The sequence below is a fragment of the Propithecus coquereli genome, unplaced genomic scaffold, assembly GCF_000956105.1.
Source record: "Propithecus coquereli isolate 6110/MARCELLA unplaced genomic scaffold, Pcoq_1.0 Scaffold13, whole genome shotgun sequence".
NCBI classification, from domain to species: domain Eukaryota; kingdom Metazoa; phylum Chordata; class Mammalia; order Primates; family Indriidae; genus Propithecus; species Propithecus coquereli.
In genome coordinates this window covers 10,213,551-10,229,254 of record NW_012137191.1, presented here as the reverse complement: position 1 = coordinate 10,229,254, position 15,704 = coordinate 10,213,551, and the positions used below count along the sequence as shown (strand labels likewise).

Below are 15,704 nucleotides of genomic sequence, written 5' to 3'. Positions count from 1 at the left end.
TAAGTCATAAAGCATTTCAAGTATAGTAACCTAATCAACAACATCACAGATTTCTGGGACTGTTAACCTGGTGAGCAAAATAAATTATGCTTGAATTGTATACAAAGAGAAAAAAGTCAATAGATTTTGGGATAGTATTAATATTATTGCTAATTTAGTGACACCATAGATATGCTTTTCTTTTTTTTTTTAACTTTGCAAAAATACTAGGAAATGCAGATTGCTATGTGTTTACAACTTGAACTCAATCAAATGTATCAGAACATGGATGGATTAAATGTCTTTTTTTGAAATAACGTATTTACAGAGTTTGACACAAAGAAAAATAGCTAAGATTCTACAACTCAGAACAATCAAAAGATACTGCAATAACACAAAATTGACTTTTAATGTTTGTTTACCAGTTCATTGTATCTTACAGAAAATGAAAACATTTTTTTTGTAATACAGATTTGTTCTTCTCCTCAGATGTATACTCAGTATCTATGAAATGCCTTTAAATATGATTTTCTTTCAATCAGGTGGTTTAATGACTTGTACTTTTCATATCTTTCATTGTACACCCATTGCTGCTCTGGCAGTAGTGAGCTATGATACAGTTAACTTCTCAAAAAAACTATGTGAATTATCCATCTATCTTCCTTAATGCATTCTATGCTAAAACTGATAAGTGATTCCGCTTTAATCCTCTCATCCTTAGTGGTCAGCTATTCCACTAGACCACCTATTCTTTGGAGTACTAAAACCAAGAAACCCAGTATGGCTGCCAGCAACCAAATTGGAATCTCCTTTGAGTCTACTTCTAATTGCCAAAATAATAAGCAACTATATTATTGCATAAGATAACACTTTAACAGGTACCGGCCCCCTTTTTATGAGAGAAAGTTTAAACTTACAAATACCATATTTGGCTAAAAATTATTGTGATAAAATACGACAGCAATTGTTCAAAGATGGCTTCCAGTGTTAATGTGACCAACTTGTTTTCATTTCTAATCTGTCTTTTTTATATGAATTGCTTCTTTTTGTTTGGATTTTCAAATGTAGACATCAGTGAAATTTGCAGATATACTTTCTTCCTTATATGGTCACAAGTGTTAATTATGAACAAAATAATCAAAACAAATTTTCCTAGCTCAGTCTTCCATCTCATCCCTCTGATACTCTTGGAATCCAAGTCTGAGGAGCAATTTATGAATTAGCCAGTATTGTACCAATATTCTGTTAGGAATTGTACTAGGGTGACCTTTCTTTTTCAGATATTCTCAGGGAGATATCTCAGGGAATGAAGTAGGAAAATAGACATTTGGTGGAAAAACAGCAAAATGAGAACATTAAAAAGACTCATTCAAGTAGAAGTCTAAAGGGCATGGAAATTCTGATCATTTGGGCAAAGTCAGAAGATAAAAATTCTGCTCAGCAGTATTCATTGTGTTAAGATTTTCATTTTTGTTTTTTACAAGAATGGCAAAATGGTGTGCAATTGGTATAGATTTTAATCAGTTAACAGTCATTCCAGAGATTTTAATCAGCACCAATTCCTATACTAATAAGTATTCAAAAGTTAAGAAATGCTACTATGCTTAACATTATAAAGGTAGAGTTCTGCAATAGTTGAAAATTATATGCCTGCTTCAAAAGAAATTTGTTCCCACTTACATTCTCAACAAATTTCTTGTAGCATAGATAATAATAGTTCAAGTATGGACTTTCTCCAGTGAGCTGTCCCCCATATTTGAGGTGTTAGAACTATTACTTTGGAGATAGTCCCTTCTTTAAATAATATAATCATCTTATTCTAAACCATTCAGGTATCTTTAATTTAGAAATGCGAGTTCTACTTATACCAACAATGTTTGAGTTTAAACTCACAATCTCTTTGGATTTATAGTTTTGTACAATTTCCATATCCAACCTAACTTAAAAACGTGCATGCATACATTGTCATCTTTTAATATTAAAGCATCTGAACATTTCCAGATATGTTTTTGATGAAAGAAAATATCTGCTTTTATTTATAATATTTTGTCTAGCTAATATACGAATATGGTTTCATGGACTTCCAATTGTTCTCTACCTTCCACACACATAACTCTACATTTATAGAGTAAATTTATTAGAATTATTACGGAGCTTTAAATGCAACCACAATCAATTCAGGAAACAGATTTATTTACTCATGTTCATGGAAGGAAAATCTACATAAAAACATTCATGAAAGCATACCAGCTATGTCATACTTGGATTGTTGTACTAAATCCCATTTATTAGAACTCATTGCAAAACAATGGGAAATCATGAAATGTGATTTGAATACAAATATTGGTCCCTGTGGGGTCTCAGCAGTCATAAAAATATAGGAAAACAGAGCTTTATTTAAGATTGGATCTGCTAATGTGGAAAGTTTTTGTTGTTGTTGTTGTTGAAGCTGGACTTAACCTTTCATTTAAAGGCCTGAAGATTTTAGTGTAAACTCTGTGATGATGACAGCTTCAGCATTTCATTTTAGCCCAATGATGACCAGCAAGGAAAGTGACACCACTGACCACATTTTCTATTTGAGAGAAGGTTTAGGACTACACTGTTGATGTTTTTCCCCAAACACAGGCACCAGATGGGCTTCCTAGTGTATATACAAATAGGAATAACAAGAATTTTGAAAGTTGAGTCTTTGTTTCTTGGTGAGGCAAGTGTACAGATATTCATTCCTTTTATGATGTAATTTTTTCATGTAATGTAAATAAGAAAGAAATATTAAATAGTTTAAAGTTATGTTTGTAGGACAATAACATTTTATAGGCTAACATAAAATCAAGCTGCTAACTTTTACCATTTTTCTGTCCAGCAGTTTATCTATATAACTGCCCTGAGTAGATGCTAAATGCTGCTTAGCAAATGGCCCTTAGAATTTAAATATAACTCAGTAAAGCTACTCAAAAGATAAAACAATTCTTCCTAGACATGTGTAATTTTAATTATAACACGGTAGGTCTTTCATTGGTTAAATATTATCTGCTTATTTAAGTCTCATACTTCATATAAATGGGATTATTAAGGGGTTTTAACTGTGCTTGTTACTATGCATTGGAATCAATATGAATTTTTTTTTTTTTTTGGTTAAAAAGGCAGGATTTTAAAGAGTAAAATATTCTGTTTATTGGAGTCTTGAAATATGAACTTCTAGAAAAGTGTAGATTGTTCCCTTGTGAAACTGAGTTTTGTATAACTTCTCAGTTTATGTAAAGAAGCCTGTATTTCAAATCCACTGTTTTTAATTTGTTTATTGCAGTGCATTTCAAAATTGTACAAATGTGTAAAATTTGTGCTTGTGAAAGCTGCTGCTCTGAGTAGCTTTACTTTCCTTAATTTAATCCTAGCAATTCTCAAGCTATTGCATGCCCCGTTCAGGAAAGGATACTTTGTTGGGATGATATAGCTTAAACGGTTTAGCTCTAAAGCCTTCTTATGTAGAGCTTCCCTTAAAATTATATTAATTTATAATATATATTGAATGATAGCTTTACAAAAACAAATTAATGAATTGATCTTTATGAAAAATGACTCTTTACAGTAAGTAAAAAAGGGTTATCACAGTTTTGGTAACTTGCATGAGTTCATATTGAAAACAAAACCTTTCACATGTTCTTAATGACTTTAAAACTGACGCGCTCTAGGGGCACCCTCAGTTGTATGCTCTGAAGCAATAGACACCATACAGCTTATGCTTTTTATCTGGGAAACCCACGAAGCGCACCGCAGCCTCTGTGGGACTGCAGCGTCTCCTTGGCCTAGAGATAGGATAGCGGACACTGCCATCCGCCAACCAGCCTGCATCGCAGCGATCGTATCCAAGAAGTTTCCAGGCAGCAAATATCTGGCCCACTTTTGCAATCTGAGCACCATCGTTGAGACAAGCTTGCACCGCTTCATCGTAGGTCAGTTTGGTGGGGTGGATCAGATAGTAAAAACGGCCTGTGGAGAGAGGGAAACGGAGTCAGTGGCCCGTCTGTGATTCAGCCACACAGAGATGGAAGGAGCCGAAAAAACGGAAGTGTTTTTCAATGAAAGGGAATGTAGAGCAGCGTCTGTAGAGTTTTTGGAACGTAGGATTGTCAGTTAAATGTAATGTCCCTAGGTCGCTCTCCATTAAATTAGTTTTTCCTTTGCCCCTTAATATGTGTTCAGACATGCCCTTTTATAGCTTTAAAAAGAAAAGGGAAATGACAGATGCAGTTTCTGTTAGCTAATTAGTGACTAAAAGAGCCCTTCTGTGGCACTAGAGAAGACAGAATTCCATGTTAAAAGCAAGAGCTATTTAAATTCTAGCTGTAGCAAGACTGAAGCCCAGCACAAGTTACTGGAGAAGCAAAATTTGAATGTGAAAGGATCAAAAAACATTCCTGACATAAAAGTCCATTTAAAAAAAATCAAAAGCCCTCAAGGCCTTTTCATTGCAGGTATCAATAAGACATTATTCTCATTCAAAGACTACAGTATGAAAATGCATAAAATACAGGAAGTCACTCGCCACAAATGATACGTATGCAGAATCTAAACCTAGTCTGTGTTCGCTCACTAGTAAAGAAGATGAATTTGTTTATTTTTTTCAACTTCCATCTGTTGGAGCTCTGACACCTAATCATTTCTTGATTTTATAAGAAAGACAAGTTAGCCTCAAGTTAGCCACTTACTGAATAGTGCTAATTACTGAGATTAATATGTATTAAATACGTATAAAATATGACATCAACTGACTCAAAGTGTTACGCACTGAAAATTTTCTCAGTCATCTTAGTTTTAGTTTTAATTAGACTCTTTTATCTGATTAGCCTGTGATGTGATGTCCCCTGCCTCTCATTAACTATATATTATGGAGTATAAATTAATGCTTGCCAGTTCTTTCTAGGCTGAAATGATGTGAGTTGGAGAAAGGGTAGAAGCTGTTGGAACATTAACTAGAGGGTTAGTTCCATCATCTATACCGGAGGTCAGCAAACTACAATACGTGAGTCAAATTTGGCCTGCTACCTGTTTTTGTAAATAAAGTTTTACTGGAACACAGCCATGCCCATCTGTTTAGTATTGTGTATGGCTGCTTGTATTGCAGCATACAAAGCTCTGTTGAGTAGTTGCAACAGACACCTTATGGCCAGCAAAGCCAAAAATATTTACTATCTGGCCTTTTACAAAGAAAGTTTGTTGACTTCTGATCCCTTTGTATTTTCCCTGAAGCATGTTACCAGCAACCTAAAATGTGAAAGGATAGGGCCAATGCTTGCGTCATGAATGTATAACCCATGAAGTCCCACATGTCCCCACCCTTAGAAGGACTCCATGTTTGGTTTAATGCTCCACCGTCATCATCTTAAAATTCTTAACATTTTTGAACAAGAAGCTCCACATTTTCATTTTATGTAGCTGGTCCTGGAAGGGGCAAGAGAAGGGCTGGAAGTTTTATGAATACAATAAAATCAGTCATCAGCACTGATATTGTTTGCTCAGAATGTACACAAACCTTTCCTTCCACTTCAACGTTAGTTCTAATTTATTTATTTATTTTTTGCTCACTCCCCACTTCATTCTGAGTTTTGCTGATCAACTGTGAATAAATGTGCATTGTAATTGAGAGGGAGAGCGTGGGTCATACTGAAGGCACCCTTCCTTCAGTTGAGAGAGCCATACTCTATGGAGGGCATGCAGTGGCAGCATCATCTTTGGCAATAAGAAACAAACTTCATACCACATGACAGTTTCAACTATTTCATGATAAAAATTGGATGCAATAAAACCTAGGAATACTGGAAATACGCAGTTTTGCTTGACTTCCGTGGATATTTTCAAAAATTATGACATTCAAGGACTTTTCATATCATCTTAAACTAGAGCAATACTTCAAAGCTTTTTTATTTTTAATCTTTTTAAGTAGATAAGATTAAAAGCCAAGTGTACTGTTATGGGACAGATTGGTCTCTGGGATAGGAAGGAAGGTAGTACAGTTAATATCTTACCATTGAAGTTGGATGTAAAACAGAATACATCGTATCTGCTTTTATCTTTATCCCAAAACCCGTAGTTCCTGACGCCAGGCACTGTGTTCTGGCCCCCGCAGGGCTCTCTGGGCTTTGTGATGGGATATTGCACAGAGCCATCGCTGAGCCAGCCGGCGTTGCACCAGTCCAGCCCGCCCCGCCAGGCGTCATACAGCTGGTCAAAGGAGGCGATCACGGCGTCCTGGTCCAGACAGGCCTGCTGTGCCTCGTGAAAATTGAGATTGTAGCGCCCCAGTCGTGGAAAGTAAGGGAATACCACACCTGTCCGAAGGAGAAGGCAAGGGTCACTAATGGCACAAAAAGTAACAACTTAGAGTAAATTCCACTTGTGATGAAAAACACAACAGAATCTCTATCAGATCAGGGAGCAGTCTTTGGTCAACTAGCAACTGTTTCTCATGGTCCCTGTCCCCTTCAAACAGCCCCTCCATTCTGAGCATCTCACAATTAGTTACTTGGTTTGATAATTTCAGTGATTTACCTCTTTTGCTAAGAGCTCAACTCAAGCCTTGAAATTCTCCTTTCTTAATAGATCTGTCCCAGATTATAGTTTCCAAATAGCCCTCTCGAAGAATTTACCTTCCACTATTGGTTACCAACCCTATAGCAAATTACTGCTGAGCCCTTTTCACCTAGGGGAAAGTCAGTATTGAATATTAAGAGTTGGTAGAGTACATAGAAATAGTCAATATTGAATAGTAAGACTGGTGGGAATGCAGTGCTTAAAGAGAAGGTATTTATCAAAATTCACAATTTTTTTAGTAATCATTCTTACATAATTAGTACTATTAATATATAGTCTTTTAAAGAAACATATATGTATAAAGAAACGTGTTAACAAATGATTCGAATGTAGATATATACTTCTTTTTACATGTTCTCCTAGTAACTTGCAGATAAGTGACTTTCACTTAAGTAGCTTCTTATTTGGAGAAACTCTAAAGTGAATTCCTTTGCATATCTGACAAAAACCTAGTTAAATACTCATTTCATTTTAATAAGACAATTCTGTACAGTGAGGCATGACTTCATAAAAAGCATCATAGCTCTTTTACCTGTTTTAACTCTTAATGCAGCCCTTAATCTTATTTTTTTCCTGTCTTTAAATAAAATAGCACAACTAAAATAAGGCCTTTCATTTAAAAATATTTCCATTACCATTTTTCAACATCCATATTTATATATTGCAAACTGAAACTAAGATATTTTAAAAACATTTTTATTATAAATAGGGGGAAAAAAAAGCTTCCCTAAACTTGTCCTTTAAATGGTAGGTACAGAGTAGACATCTGTTGATAAATTAATGCCAAAGAATTAAAGTTAAATATTTTAGAGGATAAAAATCCCTTAGCAAATGTAAAAGTGTCACTTGGCACATCACTTTGCCTAGAAAGATATAATAGCTTTCCAAAAGCATTTCTTTTGGTCAAATAATTATGGAGGTAACTGAGCCATCTCAACACTCTGCACAATTTCTTTAAAGGATAAGGATCACCAGATAAGAGAGCAAATTTGTATCCTGGACTTTAAGAAGCACCACTGTGTCAAAGTATTTCCCCCATAGTTATTAAAAGATAATTAATTTGGAATGATTATTCAAAACTTTCATTGTATTTTTGATATAATTAGAAATAATTAGTATTTTAGCATGTGGAGGAATGCAAAAAATTGTTCCACTGACACAGTAATTTGGTGGGTCATAGCACCTGTGCTATTTTACGAGACTGCAGAGCCTATTCAAGATGACATACAATTTACCAACAGAATAACCAGTACATAGGAAATATTGTCTTTTATCAATTGTCCTGGAAGACTCTACAAGAAGAAATTTCAATGGCCTTAAATCAAGTCACATCCACTGGAGGCCTCTATGGGACATGTTTGTCCCTCTAGGGCAGTCCAGCTGGCACCGTCCACTAAAGGCAGAGATCCAAGAAGGCTTCCTGATCTCATTCTGCCTTCTCAGGTTCTTGGCTGAGGGATCTATAAGCTGAATCAGAGCCAAAAGAAAGGAGAAAAAGACTCTCTTGGTTGCCGCTAACTCCTGTGGTGAGGGGGAGGGAAAGCCTGGAGTTGGTTCTGTTGAAGGAAGGCTTTGCCCAGGCACCGAGTGAGGAACTCAGTGAGCTCTGCGAAGTAACTACTGTTAATATGATGCTCCCCATCCCCTCATGCCTTTATCCTCTTTCCTCAGTAGCCCCAGGAGTGCTGATGAAAAGGAAAATAACCAATTTATCCTGTAGAGATTCTTTCAGCGGCTAGATCTCAAAGCATCTCAACCTGAAGAGAGAAAGAAACCATTTTGGTTGACTTCCATTTCCCAAATGGTTCAAGATGGTCACAGTGGAGAATGTTAGATATTTTAATTTCTAACAATTTTAAAGATCCTGAAAATTTTTCAGGTTTAAATTCACTGTAGTGTATTTTGGTGGACTCTTAAAAGCATTAGGAAAAAAATTTCTCTGGTAATTTGTCCTTGATTAACCATTGAATATTATTGAAAAATGATAGATTTAGTTCCAAATCCAGTATAATACATTTTTATTTGACATTGAACCTAATGAAATTATATGAAATTTAATTCAATCACTTTTTAAAGTCAAAGTGAAATCTTATATTAAAATTTTAGTATCTTTCAATTGTTAACTATAAATGGTCAATTTACTGTTGTTTCAACTCAAAAGATGTAACAGATTTTAATTAATGTTTGATGGTGGTGGAAAGAACATATTCCAAGTAAATAAAAGTCAACTTCTACGCCCTCCTCAAAGTTTTAAAAGTTTCACTGTATTGTACACATTTCAACAATCAGATGTTTTTTATAAGCAGGGACATTTCTGGAACTACATGTTTGTTAGTATTTTATTTATTTACTTATTATACTTCTAGCTAGTTAAGATTTCAACATCCAATTGCTGAAACCTTGGCTCTGTGGAAAAACTTACAATTCCTACAGATGAATTATGGAGGAAATTGTTGCTTTCATCCAGTGTTACAAATAAAAGAAAAGTTAAACTCACATGGGTGGGAAAGAAGGATGTATGATTATTTTCAAGGAATATCTGACTCATTTATCCCTTATATGTCAAAATATAACCGAAAGTTGTTCACTTTTCCCTGAAAGGCTGGTTTGTATTGTTACAAAGGGGATGAGTAAGGATGATACATCACATAGAAAAGAATAATACCAAATGGTGTGAGGAGTTTAGTCTGTTGAAATACATTTGGAGGACGCATTCTTTAAGATTTATGATTGCATAGCCCAATTCATCCTAGTTGTAGGCAACTATTAGTTTGTTAGACATATGAAAGATTTTAATATCCTGGTACATCTAAAAGTTAAAGCAAGTCTCAATAACTTACATAAAGTAAATATTTTTAATAATAAAAAAGCAGAGACCATGTAGTATAAATAATTTTACCTTCCTTAGTGCCTCTCACAGTGCCTCTCAGTGCTATGCACATATCTGAAATTATTTTTCTCTTTCCGAAAGTTCTCAGACTATATTTTTGTATGTTAGGTCCCATTTTCACCAATGAAAAACTAATATAATGGAAGATTGGAAGCAGAGATATCACGTTTTTCATATCATTATTTGTATATTTATTGATTGCTGAGATGAATTCTGTAGTCCAAGCCTCTTACTGAGTTTCTAGTGACACTCTGTTGTTATATCTGTACAGGGCTTCTTTCTTATTTGGTGCTATTTCCAGCAATGTGGGTAATTGGTATCAATCAGAGGGCTTTACCCAATTCAAGATTCTGTATGAAAACATTATATTTCCATAGCTAATTCCAACTCACATGGAAGTCAGTCTTTGTAAGGATTTATACATTTTTTGGTCAATGTGATTCTACAAACAGTTCTTAAGTCACAACTAAGAGCAAGGCACTGTGCTTGGTACTCTAGGATACAGGTGTGAGTGTGGCCTCTTCTTTTAAAGAATCCACAATTGGACAGAATATATGGTTTGAATCCAAGACAGAATAAAATCTTTAATACAAAGAGGAACAACATCATTTATGTATCACGAAGGACGATTTTTTTAATTGGTAAAATTCTTTGGTGAAAACAGCATTTAATCTGGTACTAAGGGACCAATATAATTAAAGGCAATGTACAATTACAGTTGGAAAGGCAACTTAATCATGACATTCAAAACGATATGCTTTCCTGGCCTTTTTGTGCATATTAGAAGACTGATAGGGACCTTGAGTGAAACCTGTCTGATTGGTATATGGTACATGTAAGAATGTAATTGATAACGAAAAAGGTCAGAAACTGGAACAAGAGCTAATAAATGACAACCACAGGTGTGTCTTTTACCATATGTGGTTTACCATAGATTTGAAACGCTTCTCTGCTGCACCTTGACTGCCTATCTCAGACTATGTGGAAATTGTCCTCAGGTTATCAATCAAGTTTACTCAAATTTTATTTTTATGGTTTTTATTTTATTCTAGTGGCTACCTTAATTTGTTTTTGTCATTTTATTTTAAAATAAGAATCCTTATCTTATACTGAAGTATATTTAGATAAAATAATGCTCTATCTGAGTTTTCTTAAAAATTATTCAGTGGTAGTTAGAGTAAATAAAGCAAGATAAAAGAAGACTGGCTATATCATGATAGTTTTTGAAGTTGGGTGATGGCATGTGGAGATTCATTATACTATTCTTTCTATTTTTTCTGAATGTTTGAAATTAGTTGCAATAAAAAGTTAAAATTTTTTATCCCACTCTATCATCAAGCTGAGACTGAAACCAGGCATGCTGGAATGCTGTTGGTGGGACTTGTTCACGTTTTTGCTTTGAGAAATGTCTCTCTCTTACCTGTGATGCCCTCTCTCCCCTCTCCTGCTTTTTCATGCTCCCTCTCCTTTGAAAGTTTCGCCTTTCATATTCCAAATCAAGTGTCTCTTCCTTAAGAATGTTTTCTGTGCCGCCCCCCTACGGAGTGCACACTCCGTGGTATTTGAAAGTTCAAACGCTTTGTAAACTATTATTGAGCATCATCTTTGTTCTTGGCACTTGAATGCCCTTATGAAGATCATGTTTAGCAGGTAGAGAAAGACAAGTTTGCAAATATTTACAAAACAAATTGCGATTAGAGCTATAATGGAAGTCTATATAAGGTGCTCTGAGAACATCATAGTTGGGGGTTGAGGGATGAGGAGAGAATTGAACAGCTACCATGAGCACACTGATTAATGCAGTATGATCAAAGGCCAGTTTCTAGGCTATCTCCTAAATAATTTTGGGGCCATTAAGAATCTTCTGAAGCCTGAAGCTGCTAAATGCTGCTGCCTTTTTGAAACCTCTCTTCTTCTCCCAAAGAATTTTCTCCTTCTTGCAAACCCCCAGATCTCAGTGGAAAAGAGCATAGGCTTCATCCAATGCCTTTAGTATCAAATTCCAGCTCCAGCTCTTAAAAGAGCTGCCTGGCCATGTTATCTTAAAGAAGATGTTTTCCCTAAGCTTCATCTATAAAAGGGGATTACCGAAAATGGGCAAAATAAATACTGCATATGATTGTAGCAATTTGTTTGAACCAACTGATTTTACTGAATTCTGCCTTAATTCATTAAATTATCTTGAAATCTTTAATGGGCTGCATGATTAAGGAATGAAAAGAACAAAGACTTCAAATTCTTTGTATCTCAGGGCACAAAGCAGCACCTGTAAAAATATTTATCAATTAAATTGGTTTCTTGGACCACATTTATTGGCTCTTATGCATATGTGTTATATGGTAGGAAAGTGTTCCCAAAGCATGGAGAGTCTGGAGATGGCACAGGGCCCAGGAAAGAAAAATTATTTTCTTATAGTTCCCCTTCAGCATCTGCAGTTGTGTCTTGGAGGAAGTCTTGGTTTAACCCTAGAATGCATTATCCTCTAGCATGTGCTACATCTCCCTTCAAACAATGAGAAAGCAGGCTTTGTGCTCAAAACCATTATCAAGCAGTGGTATCCAACTAGAATTTAGAAATATCTTATTTTCATTGTATTTATTTTTATGACTTCCTTCTACTTCTGGCAAGTTATACTGGTTTCTATTTATTTAAAAATTTCATTTTTAAAATAAATGTAGGGAGAAAGAAAATATCACATGCAAATTACTGACATTTAGGAACTATGGTAGTATATAATATAGGGTTTTATAAGAAAAAGTAACAATAGGTACTATAGCTTAAACTCTTATTTCATAAATGAGGAAACCAAAGTATCACAAGGATAAGTGACCTGCCCCAGTCACAAAACGGATACTGACAAAGCTGTGACTAACTTAAGCCTCTTGGTACTACCAGCTCACAGTTCTGTTCATCCTCCAATGCCCCTTTGATAAAGGTTCTCAATTAGCATTTGATAACAGACTGACTTCTCTAAACCAACTACTTCTTCCATATTGAATAATGCCAATGTTTATGGATTTACTATGAATCAATGAAAATGGAAAGCACAAGGTTGCATGCAATCAGGAACCCAGAAATGCAACCATGAGAGACAAGGAAAAGTCACAAAAATGTACTTTATAACATTGTGCAATTTATTAGATGTATAAATCAAATAAATCTCCATATGTGTGATGGGATTCTATGAGTTTCAGAAGGTCAAATATTCTGTGATATGCTAGTGGACCAACAGATATTTTTCTAAAAAAAACCAAATCTGCCCTACGAGGTAAAATGAGCTTCTGACAAGAACACATCTATAGTTGTATGTACAGAAGGAAGGCAAATATTCTGTCAATGCTGCCAAATTCATCCTTCATGTCAAATGATGCTGAAATTTATGAGAAATAAGATGTTTTGGGATATATAAGAAACTAATGGGCAGAGGGGAGGCCAGCATGGCAAAGACACTTTTTATGTTGTATAGCTTTGTATACATGTTGGTTTTTGAAACTACTGAATGTTTTACATATTTAAGAAATAACATTTCCCTCCAAAATGAATACCATTTGGTAGTCAATGTCTAAGGGACTCTGGGCCATTAAAACATTACTTCTTTACAAGAACACTTAAATAAATCTAGAGGTTGTTTTTCGTTAAATTAAGTTTTTGCAGTCATTTTACAGAATATAACTGCACATATTTTAGTTAGATGTCCTTTACAAAACTTGCTGTTATTTTGAAACTGAGATAATTTTAGAAGCATAATAAAAAAGCATACAAATCTGAATTCCTCAATAACCATATAAAGGAATTTAAATTTTGAGTAGCATCAGACAGTATCTGAAAATTGTTAATTCTGTTCCACTGCACGTTTCTCCTAGTTGTAAATAACTTCAATTTTGTGCATAAGCATTGTGCATACATCTCAAATATGAAAGCTGGAATCATAGGCAGACTGCATAATACAAAAGAATAGAAAAGCACGCTAGGAAATGGACTTTTGCTTTCTCATTTCATTACTATGGTAACCACTAGACATTGCTCCTTATGCATAAAAAAAACACAATGATTAATTATTGTTTCTAAGTTTAACATGATTTATAAATACCTACCTTGTAAGTCTAATGCTACCACAGCAGTATCATCTTCTAAGCCTTCAATCACCTCACACTTATATCTCCCATAATCTTCCAGGGTGAGGTCTGTGATTACCAGAGAAGCATCGTTATCACTACCTCCCTTCAGAAACACTCTCCCCTGGTAGCCTCCATAGGTTTTCTTGTGGTATCCCATGGAAACAAAAACATCCACTTCCTTGAGGTAATCCGAAGTTAGCTTGGTCCACTTGATTCGGATTTTGTGGATTCCTGAGCCAAATGCTGTAGGGTCTCGATAAAATTTACATGGCAGTGTGACATTGCCACCTCTGTGTGAGAACACCTTGGCTTGTTCTGCTTCCACGAGTAGACGGGGGCCATTTTCTGCTATAAAAAGAAAAAAAATAACCATTAGTTGGCCTTCAGATATGTTTGTAAAGTGAAATGTGCTACATAAACAGGATGTCTGACAGAGATTAGCTCTGGGGGACTGTCTTCTCTACACAATCTCTTTTGAAACACACTGGAAGGTACTTCCAATAACTAGAAGGGATCTATAAGGTAGTCATGTCTTTTAAACCAGAAAGGAAGGATGTACATTATAATCAGTAAGAAATATTGGATATAAGACCCCATTGTCATTTGAAGTTCAATGGTTTCATAATATACTTTCTTTATTTTTCTGTTTTCATTTTTCTTCTACATTTAAATATCAAAAATGTAGAAACAAGATCAAGAGAAGTGACAGAGTTCCACACCTATTTCATCAATGTAAACCAAAAAATTTCGAGGTAAGGTCAGCCCCAGCCAGGCTTTCTAATACATTAAGTTTGTGTTATATTTATAGGCAAAGCATAAAGGAACGCGATTCACTTTCATTGTACTGTTCTGGCCAAAGAACTCAGAACATCCTTACACTTAAGGCTTCTATTCAATTACACATCTGTGTTACGCTATTCTGGAGCACTTCAAGCAACATATATGTATTTCATTTTCACACAAAGGCTAGATATCAGAAAGGTATTTTTAGAAATGCTTTTGACAAACTCCAGAAGATTTTGAAATATATTCCTCAAAATATGAATGAAAAAAGCATATCTAAAGTTATACTTATTTTCTGATTAATCAAATAATTATTTGCTTCTTTATTCCCTTAAATATTCTTCTACTCCCTCTCCCTTTGCTTTCTGCTATGTCTTTTTTGTGGTTCTCTTATCATTTCCACCTTTCCTTTGCTTGCCCTTTGATTTTCCTCCGCCCTCCTCCAAGGACTTCGCTGCCTTCCAAAGAGCACCACAATATTCCAAGTCTGCCAAGTCATCAGGGCTGCCGTTTCTAGACACCAGCTGTTATTTTCAGATCTTGGCTTTCTCGGGGTTTCCCCCTGGTTAGCACATTGTGCTTTTGACCTTGACGCTATCTTTTGAGGATGTACATGATTTGAAAATGAGAAAGCGATATAAGAACTCCTGGACACATATACCTTCTTGTCCATAAACAGCTTTTAAAAGCTGCCAGAGTTGCCTTTCATGAAGCTCTGCAGCCTTCCTGCCTTAGGCAGAACGTATTGAATAATCCTTGGCAGCCAGTCATTTAAGACGTACAAATCACCAAGAAGAGTAGCCACTCACCTTGAGACAAATCTCAAAACTTAGTTATTTAATAGTACACATGGGATTCTGATTTTAAAATAGAAAGTATCCAAAAAATAGACACAGCATTCTGTTTTTATCATATAGCAATCAGAAATAATATTTTAAAATGAGCATATCATTTCATTTATAAATGATCCCCAATCCTCAAAAAACTGTAAAGTTTAACAAAGCCCTCAATGCCTCCACTTTGAATAGTTAATGAAAGGAGAGGATAATGGTTCCATTTAGTATTTAATTAAAATGAATCACAAACCCAACTCCTTAAGCATTTTCTTTATATTCCATTCTTTATCTTCTTATTTAGGACCATAGAATCTCAAGAGAGAAAAGACAAATCTATCCAAATCTGCCCTATACGTAATTTTTCCCCTACAATATCCCCAATGACTGCATCCAAATTCTACCTAAACATCTCTAGTGTCTTCTTTCTGGGAGAATGAGGTGCTGTTGACTAAGTTCACTCAGTAACGTCTGAAGGCCACGGGGAACATTTCCTACCTGGTATTT

The 15,704-nt window shown here is 35.2% G+C and overlaps 1 protein-coding gene across 2 annotated transcripts in view; it reads right to left on the bottom strand.

Moving 5' to 3' along the window:
- Positions 1 to 364: 364 nt before the first annotated feature.
- Positions 365 to 15,704, bottom strand: part of HAPLN1 (hyaluronan and proteoglycan link protein 1) — a 74,971-nt gene continuing 59,631 nt past the window's right edge. Inside the window, exons 3-5 of one of the 2 annotated variants that reach the window (XM_012638512.1) lie at positions 13,558 to 13,929; positions 6,009 to 6,311; positions 365 to 3,972 (exon numbers count right to left, since the gene is read on the bottom strand). In XM_012638512.1, the coding sequence (XP_012493966.1) occupies positions 3,683 to 3,972; positions 6,009 to 6,311; positions 13,558 to 13,929 (965 nt within the window). In that variant the 3' untranslated portion in view covers positions 365 to 3,682. The remainder of the gene's footprint in view (positions 3,973 to 6,008; positions 6,312 to 13,557; positions 13,930 to 15,704) is intronic. The other variant, XM_012638513.1, reaches the window with a different exon arrangement.